This window comes from Epinephelus lanceolatus, chromosome 1 (assembly GCF_041903045.1).
Source record: "Epinephelus lanceolatus isolate andai-2023 chromosome 1, ASM4190304v1, whole genome shotgun sequence".
Taxonomy (NCBI): domain Eukaryota; kingdom Metazoa; phylum Chordata; class Actinopteri; order Perciformes; family Serranidae; genus Epinephelus; species Epinephelus lanceolatus.
This window is the reverse complement of record NC_135734.1, coordinates 37158709-37174389: the sequence shown is the minus strand read 5'-3', so window position 1 is coordinate 37174389 and position 15681 is coordinate 37158709. Positions and strand designations below refer to the sequence as shown.

General features: G+C 40.5%; 3 protein-coding genes across 3 annotated transcripts; all 3 read left to right on the top strand.

Moving 5' to 3' along the window:
- The first annotated feature begins 3595 nt into the window (after positions 1-3595).
- Positions 3596-6321, top strand: LOC144464156 (adenosine receptor A1-like). Its single transcript, XM_078170014.1, has 2 exons — positions 3596-4157; positions 4444-6321. Exons 1-2 carry the CDS (start codon positions 3829-3831, stop codon positions 5096-5098), a joined length of 984 nt encoding a protein of 327 aa, XP_078026140.1. The 5' UTR covers positions 3596-3828; the 3' UTR covers positions 5099-6321.
- A 74-nt stretch (positions 6322-6395) lies between these two features.
- On the top strand, positions 6396-7786 carry LOC144464154 (adenosine receptor A1-like). The gene is made up of 2 exons (XM_078170006.1): positions 6396-6839; positions 7128-7786. The coding sequence occupies exons 1-2, from the start codon at positions 6511-6513 to the stop codon at positions 7780-7782; spliced, it is 984 nt and encodes a 327-aa protein (XP_078026132.1). The 5' UTR covers positions 6396-6510; the 3' UTR covers positions 7783-7786.
- A 1402-nt stretch (positions 7787-9188) lies between these two features.
- Positions 9189-12015, top strand: LOC117257497 (adenosine receptor A1-like). The gene is made up of 2 exons (XM_078170009.1): positions 9189-9517; positions 9805-12015. The coding sequence occupies exons 1-2, from the start codon at positions 9189-9191 to the stop codon at positions 10457-10459; spliced, it is 984 nt and encodes a 327-aa protein (XP_078026135.1). The 3' UTR covers positions 10460-12015.
- The last annotated feature ends 3666 nt before the right edge of the window (positions 12016-15681 follow it).

Sequence of the window (15681 nt, the reverse complement as noted above, 5' to 3'; positions counted from 1 at the left end):
CAGATTTGGATCTGGGGAATCTGGAGGCAGTGTTGTAGTACTCGAGATAAGTCTCAAGACCACTTCATAAAGGTCTCAGCCATGTCTCAGAATCAGCTGCATTTTAACTCGGTCTTATCTCAGTCTTAAACAAGAGGAGTCAGGATTTTATTTCAAGACTTATCAAGACCACAACACTGGGGATTTCACTTAGTTGCTTGTGGGCTACAAAAAAAGGAGTACTGAAGAAAGATGGTTATGTTGATTTAGCTCCTTAGTGTTTTTGTTTGTATTTTCGCTTGCTCGTGGAAAACAATGGAAAATTCCCATAAATAACATTCACCTCTGCAATGCCTTTTGATTATTTTATCAAGACATTTCTCATGGTACACATATACATATATACAGTATGGCAATAAAAGAGGTGAATGTAGAGAAATCTTCATTTGTTTTCTGTGGGTGTTTTGGGGGTGGTGTCACACAGCATGGGACTCACACTGGTCTGTTCTGGCTCACCTTGGTCTTGGTTTTGACTTGGTGTCAAGCCCTCAAGGTCATGGTCTTGTCTTGGTCTCGATATTCTCTGGTTTTGGTCTCAGTTAGGATGGTCTCATTCTTGCAAGCCATCCGCTGTATTTGGCGTCTGACTTCCGGCAGGCAGCGATACAGCCTCTGGGGGCAGACCCCCGATTTTTTGGCATTCTGGTTTGATTTGGGCGGAGGAGGCGAATTTCCGTTTCCGACTTCCGTTTATATATACTAAGGCCAAAGAGCATGGATACCAAGAGGCGAAGCTCCGTTGAATTTCTGCCAACAGCCACTAAGGACGCTAACACCATTTTGGACCGTTGAGCTTGGACTGTTGCGCCCAGACAACATGCAAGATGCCAAGGAGAGAGGAGAAAAAAAGTAAAAGAAAACAGTGTAGTGCAATTAAATGCAACAACTATCGGTGGAACACTCCGCACCTGGCCTTCCACCGTTTCCCGAAGGATCCCGACAGAGGTGTACATTTTAAAGTGTTTTAATATCAATTTAATATGCCAGTTTTGGTGGGAAGATATGTGTGTATATACAGTACAGGCCAAAAGTTTGGACACACCTTCTCATTCAATGCGTTTTCTTTATTTTCATGACTATTTACATTGTAGATTCTCACTGAAGGCATCAAAACTATGAATGAACACATGTGGAGTTATGTACTTAACAAAAAAAGGTGAAATAACTGAAAACATGTTTTATATTCTAGTTTCTTCAAAATAGCCACCCTTTGCTCTGATTACTGCTTTGCACACTCTTGGCATTCTCTCCATGAGCTTCAAGAGGTAGTCACCTGAAATGGTTTTCCAACAGTCTTGAAGGAGTTCCCAGAGGTGTTTAGCACTTGTTGGCCCCTTTGCCTTCACTCTGCGGTCCAGCTCACCCCAAACCATCTCGACTGGGTTCAGGTCCAGTGACTGTGGAGGCCAGGTCATCTGCCGCAGCACTCCATCACTCTCCTTCTTGGTCAAATAGCCCTTACACAGCCTGGAGGTGTGTTTGGGGTCATTGTCCTGTTGAAAAATAAATGATCGTCCAACTAAACGCAAACCGGATGGGATGGCATGTCGCTGCAGGATGCTGTGGTAGCCATGCTGGTTCAGTGTGCCTTCAATTTTGAATAAATCCCCAACAGTGTCACCAGCAAAACACCCCCACACCATCACACCTCCTCCTCCATGCTTCACAGTGGGAACCAGGCATGTGGAATCCATCCGTTCACCTTTTCTGCGTCTCACAAAGACACGGCGGTTGGAACCAAAGATCTCAAATTTGGACTCATCAGACCAAAGCACAGATTTCCACTGGTCTAATGTCCATTCCTTGTGTTTCTTGGCCCAAACAAATCTCTTCTGCTTGTTGCCTCTCCTTAGCAGTGGTTTCCTAGCAGCTATTTGACCATGAAGGCCTGATTGGCGCAGTCTCCTCTTAACAGTTGTTCTAGAGATGGGTCTGCTGCTAGAACTCTGTGTGGCATTCATCTGGTCTCTGATCTGAGCTGCTGTTAATTTGCGATTTCTGAGGCTGGTGACTCGGATGAACTTATCCTCAGAAGCAGAGGTGACTCTTGGTCTTCCTTTCCTGGGTCGGTCCTCATGTGTGCCAGTTTCGTTGTAGCGCTTGATGGTTTTTGCGACTCCACTTGGGGACACATTTAAAGTTTTTGCAATTTTCCGGACTGACTGACCTTCATTTCTTAAAGTAATGATGGCCACTCATTTTTCTTTAGTTAGCTGATTGGTTCTTGCCATAATATGAATTTTAACAGTTGTCCAATAGGGCTGTCGGCTGTGTATTAACCTGACTTCTGCACAACACAACTGATGGTCCCAACCCCATTGATAAAGCAAGAAATTCCACTAATTAACCCTGATAAGGCACACCTGTGAAGTGGAAACCATTTCAGGTGACTACCTCTTGAAGCTCATGGAGAGAATGCCAAGAGTGTGCAAAGCAGTAATCAGAGCAAAGGGTGGCTATTTTGAAGAAACTAGAATATAAAACATGTTTTCAGTTATTTCACCTTTTTTTGTTAAGTACATAACTCCACATGTGTTCATTCATAGTTTTGATGCCTTCAGTGAGAATCTACAATGTAAATAGTCATGAAAATAAAGAAAACGCATTGAATGAGAAGGTGTGTCCAAACTTTTGGCCTGTACTGTATATATATGTATGTTGTGATGGATTCAGAGTTTGCAGTGACGTCAGTTATGTTTGGCCTCATTAGTTCACTGCACGGACCGTTTGACCTGGCAACAACTGCAGCCAGCTCAAACGTGATTGGTCAATATCACACGGACTACAAACAACCTACAACCGGAAACCAGGAGTCTTCCGCTCTTCTTCTGGAGGCAAGATCTCCAGGGTTTGCCTACAGACTCTACATTCACTGAATGTAGAGTCTGTATATGGAGACTAGGATGGTCTTGACTACATGAGTGTGTGAACCAAACTCTGTAGCAATCCATCCAACAGTTGTCAGTTTAATTCAGAACCACAGGGTGGTGCTAAAGGAGAGGAAAATTCAGTGCCACACTATCTTGTTGATGTTGAGACATATTGCTGGATGATAAAAGTTTAACCTGCTGGTGGCACTAACGGAAAAGTCAGGAGATCACCAAAGCAGGGCAAATGATTTCTATTTATCTAGCACGTTTCATTACAGCTAAACTCAATATGTTTTACATGAAAGTGCATACAGCAACAAAGTCAGTAGGATTTATTCTCAGATCATTTTGCAACCTGGAGCCCAAACATTCTAATATAATGACTTTTAATTATTAGCCATTACAAAGTGTTTTGAAAAAGAGTACCTTGTCAGAAAGTGCCAATTATCAAATTATGTCTTGTCATTTTGGAGAGGTCTGTGTGTGACCCCTGTGACAGAGATTGTATTGGAGACACACGGTAGCTTAAGTGAGCGAAAATACAATTTGACACTAAAATGTGTACCAGCATTTGCAGTACACCAACTGAGCTGCATGAGCACAACATCAGCTGCACCAATCTAGCCACACTTAGTACAAAGTGGTTCTGTTTCAGGGGATTCATGTATAGCAAACAATACTTCCATTAAGGATGTGGTTTTGTGGCTTCCTGTGTTTTGGCCAGGTAGCGGTGGTGTTTCATATAAACTTCTGCAGCTGAGGTTCATTTTTTTCTTTAGATACATATATTATTAGGAGTGCTAAAAGGCTGATGACTGCCTCAAAGGTTTCACAAAAACCCAGCACATTCTGGCAGAGACTCACATTCAGACTCGCCACACCGTTTTGACTATCAAACATTAGGCAGATAGGCAGCACGATGGATGTGGGAGAAGTGATCTACACCTTGTTGGAGGTACTCATTGCTGTTTGCTGCTGTCTTGGAAATATGTTGGTCATTTTGGCACTGTGGACCGGCAAGATCATTCAGCAACCGACTTTCTGCCTTATTATCTGCCTGGTTGTGGCTGACTTTATGGTTGGCTGTGTGGCCATACCGCTGGCTGTGTTGGTGGACGGACGAGTGGAGACTTCATTCCATGGTTGTCTCTTCATCAGCTGTGTTGTCATCCTGTTGACACTGGTCTCGGTTTTGTGTCTCACGGCTATTGCAGTGGATCGATTCCTCAGGGTGTTTATCCCTCTCAGGTAAGATTATTCAGAAATCTTCTTTAACGGTTCAGGGTGCAAAGGAAAGTAAAATAGCACCACCAGGGTCAGGGATTCAGTGTTATTTTATGCTAAAACTAAATGCAGATGTGGTTCTGTGGGGTGTTTTGGATCATGAAAGCTGCTTTATGTATGTATCACTACAAAAAGGCTTTGATTGACTATTGAATTATTATTTGAATGATTAATTTTGTCACTGTGGTCAGAACACACAAATACATGAATAACTGTTGATGATACCAATCATTAGTGCTTTTCTTTTTAGGTACAAAAGGACTGTAATACAGAGACATTCTTGGCTCGTCGTAGCAGCATGCTGGCTTCTTGCAGTGCCAATGAGTTTTTCTCCAATGCTTGGATGGTACAACCATGAAACCTTGGCTGCGTCAGTCAACTCAGCTACTGTCTGCAGGTTTATAGATGTGATCCCCATGTCATATCTGGTTTACTTCAGTTTTTTCCTCTGCACCCTGCCACCTCTGTTGGTGATGACTGTATTGTATGGCTACATTTTCTGCAACATCCGAGAAAGCCTTCGAGACAAACCAGGCAACGGTGCCCAAATCCAGTCTCAGAACTACCTGAAGAAAGAGAAACAGCTGGCAGGATCTCTGTCTCTGGTCTTGGCTCTGTTTGCCTTGTCCTGGATCCCTCTCCACGTTATGGACTGCATTGCTTACTTCAGTGGGCTGAATAATGTACCAGTAACAGCTTTCTATGTTGGGATCCTGCTCTCTCATGCTAACTCGGCTGTAAACCCAGTTGTGTATGGGTTCAAAATACAGAAGATCAAGACAGCGTACCTGAAGCTGTGGAGACGGTATACTGCATGTGGAGAAGATAATCAAGGCTCTCAGACAAGCCAGACAACAGACAACAATCTCAGCAGTAACATCAACAGTGCGGCCAAAAATGAGTGAATGAAGATTTCCTTCTTTGTTCTTGATGACTATATGACAAAACAGGCTTATTGTTGAATGCAAAGACCGATACATTTTCTCTTGACTCACATGAATGTATTTTATTCAGCTGTTGCATGGTTTTAGTTTGGAAATGTTCGTTTCTGTATCGGTTGTTTTATCAGATATGCTGTGCTTTTTATAGGTTTGTGGTTAGCCAACTCGTTTTGAAGCCCTCAAGGTCATGATCTTGTCTTGGTCTCGATATTCTCTGGTCTTGGTCTCAATTAGGATGGTCTTGACTACAACACCACTGTAAATCATTTGTATGTAGTATGTATTCATGACACATCGTAGGAGTCTACAGCTATAATAGTGGCTGTGCAAGGCTGGACTTGGGCAAATATTAGCATTATGAACACAATGTACAGCTGAGGCTGATGGGAACATTATTAATGTTGCAGGTATTTGGTCACACACCAAAGCACTGGACATTTTATGACCTGATGATGGTGCCAGATTAAAAGCTAATCGTTTGTAATTTATTTTGAAGGAGGACATGAGTGTGTGAACCAAACTCTGTAGCAATCCATCCAACAGTTGTCAGTTTAATTCAGAACCACAGGGTGGTGCTAAAGGAGAGGAAAATTCAGTGCCACACTATCTTGTTGATGTTGAGACATATTGCTGGATGATAAAAAGTTTAACCTGCTGGTGGCACTAAAGGAAAAGTCAGGAGATCACCAAAGCAGGGCAAATGATTTCTATTTATCTAGCATGTTTCATTACAGCTAAACTCAATATGTTTTACATGAAAGTGCATACAGCAACAAAGTCAGTAGGATTTATCCTCAGATCATTTTGCAACCTGGAGCCCAAACATTCTAATATAATGACTTTTAATTATTAGCCATTACAAAGTGTTTTGAAAAAGAGTACCTTGTCAGAAAGTGCCAATTATCAAATTATGTCTTGTCATTTTGGAGAGGCCTGTGTGTGACCCCTGTGACAGAGATTGTATTGGAGACACACGGTAGCTTAAGTGAGCGGAAATACAATTTGACACTAAAATGTGTACCAGCATTTGCAATGCACCAACTGAGCTGCATGAGCATCAGCATCAGCGGCACCAATCTAGCCACACTTAGTACAAAGTGGTTCTGTTTCAGGAGATTCATGTATAGCAAACAATACTTCCATTAAGGATGTGGTTTTGTGGCTTCCTGTGTTTTGGCCAGGTAGCGTTGGTGTTTCATATAAACCTCTGCAGCTGAAGTTCATTTTTTTCTTTAGATACATATATTGTTAGGAGTGCTAAAAGGCTGGTGACTGCCTCAAAGGTTTCACAAAAACCCAGCACATTCTGGCAGAGACTCACATTCAGACTCGCCACACCGTTTTGACTATCAAACATTAGGCAGATAGGCAGCACGATGGATGTGGGAGAAGTGATCTACACCTTGTTGGAGGTGCTCATTGCTGTTTGCTGCTGTCTTGGAAATATGTTGGTCATTTTGGCGCTGTGGACCGGCAAGATCATTCAGCAACCGACTTTCTGCCTTATTATCTGCCTGGCTGTGGCTGACTTTATGGTTGGCTGTGTGGCCATACCACTGGCTGTGTTGGTGGACGGACGAGTGGAGACTTCATTCCATGGTTGTCTCTTCATCAGCTGTGTTGTCATCCTGTTGACACTGGTCTCGGTTTTGTGTCTCACGGCTATTGCAGTGGATCGATTCCTCAGGGTGTTTATCCCTCTCAGGTAGGATTATTCAGAAATCTTCTTTACTGGTTCAGGGTGCAAAGGAAAGTAAAATAGCACCACCAGGGTCAGGGATTCAGTGTTATTTTATGCTAAAACTAAATGCAGATGTGGTTCTGTGGGGTGTTTTGGATCATGAAAGCTGCTTTATGTATGTATCACTACAAAAAGGCTTTGATTGACTATTGAATTATTATTTGAATGATTAATTTTGTGTCACTGTGGTCAGAACACACAAATACATGAATAACTGTCGATGATACCAATCATTAGTGCTTTTCTTTTTAGGTACAAAAGGACTGTAACACAGAGACATTCTTGGCTCGTCGTAGCAGCATGCTGGCTTCTTGCAGTGCCAATGAGTTTTTCTCCAATGCTTGGATGGTACAACCATGAAACCTTGGCTGCGTCAGTCAACTCAACTACTGTCTGCAGGTTTATAGATGTGATCCCCATGTCATATCTGGTTTACTTCAGTTTTTTCCTCTGCACCCTGCCACCTCTGTTGGTGATGACTGTATTGTATGGCTACATTTTCTGCAACATCCGAGGAAGCCTTCGAGACAAACCAGGCAACGGTGCCCAAATCCAGTCTCAGAACTACCTGAAGAAAGAGAAACAGCTGGCAGGATCTCTGTCTCTGGTCTTGGCTCTGTTTGCCCTGTCCTGGATCCCTCTCCACATTATGAACTGCATTGCTTACTTCAGTGGGCCGAATAGTGTACCAGTAACAGCTTTCTATGTTGGGATCCTGCTCTCTCATGCTAACTCGGCTGTAAACCCAGTTGTGTATGGGTTCAAAATACAGAAGATCAAGACAGCGTACCTGAAGCTGTGGAGACGGTATACTGCATGTGGAGAAGATAATCAAGGCTCTCAGACAAGCCAGACAACAGACAACAATCTCAGCAGTAACATCAACAGTGCGGCCAAAAATGAGTGAATGAAGATTTCCTTCTTTGTTCTTGATGACTATATGACAAAACAGGCTTATTGTTGAATGCAAAGACCGATACATTTTCTCTTGACTCACATGAATGTATTTTATTCAGCTGTTGCATGGTTTTAGTTTGGAAATGTTCGTTTCTGTATCGGTTGTTTTATCAGATATGCTGTGCTTTTTATAGGTTTGTGGTTAGCCAACTCGTTCTGAAGCCCTCAAGGTCATGATCTTGTCTTGGTCTCAATATTCTCTGGTCTTGGTCTCAATTAGGATGGTCTTGACTACAACACCACTGTAAATCATTTGTATGTAGTATGTATTCATGACACATCGTAGGAGTCTACAGCTATAATAGTGGCTGTGCAAGGCTGGACTTGGGCAAATATTAGTATTATGAACACAATGTACAGCTGAGGCTGATGGGAACATTATTAATGTTGCAGGTATTTGGTCACACACCAAAGCACTGGACATTTTATGACCTGATGATGGTGCCAGATTAAAAGCTAATTGTTTGTAATTCATTTTGAAGGAGGACATGAGTGTGTGAACCAAACTCTGTAGCAATCCATCCAACAGTTGTCAGTTTAATTCAGAACCACAGGGTGGTGCTAAAGGAGAGGAAAATTCAGTGCCACACTATCTTGTTGATGTTGAGACATATTGCTGGATGATAAAAAGTTTAACCTGCTGGTGGCACTAACGGAAAAGTCAGGAGATCACCAAAGCAGGGCAAATGATTTCTATTTATCTAGCATGTTTCATTACAGCTAAACTCAATATGTTTTACATGAAAGTGCATACAGCAACAAAGTCAGTAGGATTTATCCTCAGATCATTTTGCAACCTGGAGCCGAAACATTCTAATATAATGACTTTTAATTATTAGCCATTACAAAGTGTTTTGAAAAAGAGTACCTTGTCAGAAAGTGCCAATTATCAAATTATGTCTTATCATTTTGGAGAGGTCCGTGTGTGACCCCTGTGACAGAGATTGTATTGGAGACACACGGTAGCTTAAGTGAGCGGAAATACAATTTGACACTAAAATGTGTACCAGCATTTGCAATGCACCAACTGAGCTGCATGAGCATCAGCGGCACCAATCTAGCCACACTTAGTACAAAGTGGTTCTGTTTCACGGTATTCATGTATAGCAAGCAATATTTCCATAAAGGATGTGGTTTTGTGGCTTCCTGTGTTTTGGCCAGGTCGCGGTGGTGTTTCATATAAACCTCTGCAGCTGAGGTTCATTTTTTTCTTTAGATACATATATTATTAAGGGTGTTAAAAGGCTGGTGACTGCCTCAAAGGTTTCACAAAAACCCAGCACATTCTGGCAGAGACTCACATTCAGACTCGCCACACCGTTTTGACTATCAAACATTAGGCAGATAGGCAGCACGATGGATGTGGGAGAAGTGATCTACACCTTGTTGGAGGTACTCATTGCTGTTTGCTGCTGTCTTGGAAATATGTTGGTCATTTTGGCGCTGTGGACCGGCAAGATCATTCAGCAACCGACTTTCTGCCTTATTATCTGCCTGGCTGTGGCTGACTTTATGGTTGGCTGTGTGGCCATACCGCTGGCTGTGTTGGTGGACGGACGAGTAGAGACTTCATTCCATGGTTGTCTCTTCATCAGCTGTGTTGTCATCCTGTTGACACTGGTCTCGGTTTTGTGTCTCACGGCTATTGCAGTGGATCGATTCCTCAGGGTGTTTATCCCTCTCAGGTAAGATTATTCAGAAATCTTCTTTAACGGTTCAGGGTGCAAAGGAAAGTAAAATAGCACCACCAGGGTCAGGGATTCAGTGTTATTTTATGCTAAAACTAAATGCAGATGTGGTTCTGTGGGGTGTTTTGGATCATGAAAGCTGCTTTATGTATGTATCACTACAAAAAGGCTTTGATTGACTATTGAATTATTATTTGAATGATTAATTTTGTCACTGTGGTCAGAACACACAAATACATGAATAACTGTTGATGATACCAATCATTAGTGCTTTTCTGTTTTAGGTACAAAAGGACTGTAACACAGAGACATTCTTGGCTCGTCGTAGCAGCATGCTGGCTTCTTGCAGTGCCAATGAGTTTTTCTCCAATGCTTGGATGGTACAACCATGAAACCTTGGCTGCGTCAGTCAACTCAACTATTGTCTGCAAGTTTACAGATGTGATCCCCATGTCATATCTGGTTTACTTCAGTTTTTTCCTCTGCACCCTGCCACCTCTGTTGGTGATGACTGTATTGTATGGCTACATTTTCCGCATCATCCGAGGAAGCCTTCGAGACAAACCAGGCAACGGTGCCAAAATCCAGTCTCAGAACTACCTGAAGAAAGAGAAACAGCTGGCAGGATCTCTGTCTCTGGTCTTGGCTCTGTTTGCCCTGTCCTGGATCCCTCTCCACGTTATGGACTGCATTGCTTACTTCAGTGGGCCGAATAGTGTACCAGCAGAAGCTTTCCATGTCGGCATCCTGCTCATTCATGCTAACTCGGCTGTAAACCCAGTTGTGTATGGGTTCAAAATACAGAAGATCAAGACAGCGTACCTGAAGCTGTGGAGACGGTATACTGCATGTGGAGAAGATAATCAAGGCTCTCAGACAAGCCAGACAACAGACAACAATCTCAGCAGTAACATCAACAGTGCGGCCAAAAATGAGTGAATGAAGATTTCCTTCTTTGTTCTTGATGACTATATGACAAAACAGGCTTATTGTTGAATGCAAAGACCGATACATTTTCTCTTGACTCACATGAATGTATTTTATTCAGCTGTTGCATGGTTTTAGTTTGGAAATGTTCGTTTCTGTATCGGTTGTTTTATCAGATATGCTGTGCTTTTTATAGGTTTGTGGTTAGCCAACTCGTTTTCATGCCAAGTCGTCACATATCGCTGCTTTGTCAGTCACCCTACATTCAATGTGTTAGGTATTCTCCTGCAGTGCCGTGCACAGACATTTTGCAGGGCAGGTGCTCAAGTGGAAAAAAAGGCACTGCCATTTTCCATGCACAAAAAGCTGGGGGGATGTCTGTCTCGCCCACATATGAGGTGTCTAAATACCCATACAATATACACCTAGCCACTGCTACACACACATTCACTTTCTACATTTATCATTTCTTTATAACAGGCAACAACAATGAAAACAGTGCCCCACTGTGTACAGTTTGGTGGTCCATAAAGTAAATAACCATCACAATTAACAAATCTTTACTCAAAATTGAAAATTATTGTTCTCTGAATAATTAAAATAATGAAGCAACCATCTACCCTCCAAATTAGGAAGTAGGCTTCCGTCAGTTGCAACAGTAAGGCTAAGTGCGTTCTCCTCTCCTCTCTTTATTTTCCAATCCTTTCCTTTGCTCTTGTCTTTTCAGTTTGTTCTTCTCTTGTCTTCCTTTCTTTTTTAAACAGTCACATACTAGTTCTTATAAGTATCTTCTAAATAAGCTTTAAATGTTGTTAAAGAATCCAGAGAACAGACATGTGCAGCTCCTTGGTAATCTTTACCCAACACAGCCCCAAACTGCACGTCATTTTGTTTAAATTAATAATCAGAGATGCAATGTGGAAGTATTTAACATTAATTCAAATTGAGTTTTGGTTTAAAATGACACAAGGAAGTGGGAATGCAATTTGCTGGGCAGTTTGTGAACCCCAGTCAGACAGAGAGTTGAAGGGAGACTGTGTGGTTTTACGCCAGGCTTGCTTACAGCATACTTTTTAAGTGAGAATTGATGCAGTGAGCCAAATTTAAAAACTGTGTAAACTAATGTGTCTTGCAAAAAGACAGAGGGCAAAAGAGCATGTGCTTGAGCACCACCTTGAGTGTATCTCTGCATGTGCCTGCTCCTTATATTACAATCACTACAATTGGCATCAGGTGTCTGACATCAAAATCACTGACAAAGCGGCGGTATTTGACGACTTAAAAATGATAACGGGCTGGGTTAATGTTCGTTGTTTTACTTTTAGAATCTCTGTACAGCTCCAAGTAGTTTTGCATTTTGTTGTGGACATATATTTTCTGAATATTTACTTCCTGTCCGCCATATGCACAGTTTCCACTGCTGTCAGTCTAAGCTGGGTTAAATACTCTCTGTCTACTGTACTATTTCTGTATTGGATGCTGAAGATCATTAATATCCTGTCTGACTCAGAATGTACTTCCTATAATGTGTTCTATTAAAGGTGTTGCTGTAGCCCGCAGTTACACAAAAATCATCGCTTACAACTGGATAATTAAAATGTTCCACTCTTTAAAACACTTTCAAGCAACTCTTCTGAAGGTACCACAGAGATTTATTTGGATAGATAAAAAAAAAAGCTCATGGTTAGTTATGTGGGTAACACTATACAATAAGGTACACAAAATTAGAGTAGTTACTGAGGAACTAATGAGGAACGAATGAGTAGTTACTGAGGAACTAAGCTACACAAAATTAGAGTAGTTACTGAGGAACTAATGAGGAACTAATGATGAACGAATGAGGAACTATTAGTTAATGGTCAGTTCTTCATTAACTCATGATCAAATTTCATAAAGGATTTAATCACGACTTAATGATTAGTCAACTAGTTACTTCATCAGTACAGAATCATTACTCAATAACCTGTCTATTAGTTAACCTTTTTATGTCCTAAAGTAAAGTGACACATCTATTTTTAATTAATTAATTAATTTATTTATTTATTTAGAAGGAGGACAGTACACATTAATGGACATTTCTGTAAATGTGTCAGTTTTAGCCAAAGGCTAATTCACAACTGTGGTCCTCCGGCATGGTGTTAAAAAACCTCAAAGTCATTAAGATCCATCAAATAAAAACAGGTAATCAAGGACAACCATATAACACTACAGAACGACCTCAAAACAGACAGTAATACAAAACAAGGACAATACATCTAGTGCAAAACAGAAAATACAAGTGTGACCAACACATTTAGTGCAGTATAATACAGTGCAACATGACTTTGATGTGTGGTAAAAAGTGAAGCAAAGCAATGCAAAACCTGTTCATGATTATAGTCATAGTTTATGGGAGTGTGGGTATGAGTAACATTGTAAAGTGCTGCAGTGCTCAGTTATTGATATAAAAAGTTGAGTTACCACGATTTCAGTTAAATAAAATTAGACTAGGGAGAAATCTGTTGGGGGTGAATATGAAAAATGGGGTTGCAACAATGCAGAGACCAGTACATTAATTCTTAGAGGATGATGAAGATGCTGGAGGTGGAATGGAAAGAGGGAGTATAATTTTAAAGCGGTGTAGTATTTGTACTAAAGTGCTAGTTTGCCCCCTCACTCTGACATCTCTCCACTTTGTGCATGTATAGGTCCTGTTTGTGCATGTGTGTTTTTCGGACCTGTGTGTAATTGACAAGCAAGAATGAAAACATTGAATTTCCCCTCAGGGGGATTAATAAAGTAAATAAACTTAAACTTAAACTTAATCTACATACATTAACAATGGTTACAGGTGTGGCTGTGCTTGAGCCAGTCTTTTAAATGCTTTTTAAAGATGGAAAAGCTGGAGCAATCTCTTATGGAACTTGGCAGGCTATTCCAGATTATACTACCTCTGACAGATAAGACAGTTTGAGAGAATGAAGTGCGTCTGAACGGGATTTCACAGTCTCCTCTTGAGCTTGCTCTAGTGGAGGCATTACTGATTGATATACGTTTAAAAAACTGACTCAGAGGTGGAGGTGCAAATATAATGAGTAGGCTTTCATTACTTCATCATCATCTTTACAATTAGTTCCTTAACAAAAAAAAAAAATCACAGACAGCAGGATTCTTGAGAAGAGTTTTATTCATTATTCTCAGACCACATACACATTAATATGACCATCCATGTTATTCTGTACGATGAAATATGATAGTGTGTCACATTTTAGGTAGGCTAAGCTTAAAGAATTTATCATGGGGGCAGCGTGTAAAGTACTGTATACAGATCACAGTTGTTTGAGGTACACAAAATTTAAAGTAGTTACTAAGAAACAAATTTGGAATGAATGAGGAACTAACTATTAGTTAATGGTCAGTTCTTCAGTAACTCCTGATCAAATTTCAGAGGAGTAGTTACTGATGAACTAATGAGGAACTAACTATTGCTTAATCATTACCTACCCTTTTTATGTACCCTAAAGTAAAGTGAGACATCAAAATGAGTAGGTAATGAGTACTGAATCATTACCTACTCATTAGTTACCCTTTTGTGTAAGATACACAAAAATTACAGTAGTTTCTGAGGAACCAATGAGGAACTAACTATTAGTTAATGGTCAGTTCTAATGGTGTGGGGTATCACTATTGAGGGAAGTCTTGCGTAAGGATGGTGAATAACTCTAAATTCAGCGTAATGTGGATTTATGTTGAAAAAATACTCATCCATGATGATAGTATCCTTATCCAGCTCAAATTTCGTATTTTGAAAGCAGTTAGACAGAAAACCTTTAAAAAAAAAATGTGTAGTACTTCATTCATGTTTTCTATGACACAATATTTTAACACAATTGACAAATTTATGAATCAACAGTTTATTTTCATTAAAATATTTAAAAAGTAATTTGAGGTTAAGCATGACAATTAATGAATTTAGCACATTCAGGGGATATATTATGGAAACTACATCAAAAAAGTACAGTGATTTCTTCACCTTTTGGTTGATGTGAAATGTACCTTTAATTATAGAATGACTCATGAGTTGTCATAAGAACTTATGAAATATCTCTTGACGTGAAATTGAAACCTCATCTAGCAACATTAGATACTTATGATACCAATTTTGGTTATAATGTCAGAAGTCACCATTATGATCCATTTTCTGGCATAGACATCTTTGTCTTACAGTGTTGATGTTGCAAAATAATAGTCTACAAAAGCATGACATTACCTGACACTATGTCCACCAAAGATTTTAGAAATCCAAGAGTAACTTAAGAAAATAAAATATCAGTGGTTGACATGCTGTTTTAACTCAGATTTTATTGAAGTAGAATAGAAAAGTTACATTTGCTGCGTTCTCATTACAAGTTTGTCTGCTTCCATCCTCTACCGTCTGAAGGTTAGCGTCAGCAACGTAGCACGTGGCTTGCGTCACGTTCTGTAAGCCCCTGTTCCACATGTCACATGTGTAAGGTCATCATTTTATTGTGTGTATTTTAAACTGCCAGTGTTTGTTTTTAACTTGTAATATGTTTGCTTTTTAGTGTGTATTTTTAATTGTGTGTTTTTATTGCATGTCTTGTACACTGGGAGTGTGTGCTTTTATTCTGAAAACCTTATCCTAGTTGTGACACCCTTAAACCCAATCACCGCAGGAGTGAGAGAGGAGTCACAGGAGGGAGAATATAGTGAAACTAAACGAAAATTCGGTGTTTGTTGACAGCAACGCCGGAGAAAATCGGTGGTTTTTGGCATAATCTGGACTGTGACTGGAGCAGAATGGCAAGTAGTAGTGGTGGTGGGTCTGATGAGGAGGATATGGAGATATGGAAAACAGTTCAGAGTCAGAGGAAGACAGGTGGAATAGAGAGCAGTAGTATGAAAATGTCATCTAGTAAACGCTCTCTTACTGATGATGAGGAAAGAAATGATATGCGGAAAAAACACATGACAGAGGAGTTTAAAGTAATTATGAAATTCAAGACAGGACAAGAGATATCATCGGTGAGTCCGATCACGCTGACGAATTGTTTGAGGAAAGCACTTGGAAATATTGAAGTAGCGAAAGTCTTAAGAGACGGCAGCCTGTTTTTGATGCAAGAATGCAGGACAAAGGGATAAGGCGCTCAAGCTACAAAGGGTATGTGAAAAAGAAGTTGCTGAGAGGAAAGTAGTTGGAAGGGAGATCGGCGCCAAAGGAGTGATCTCAGGAA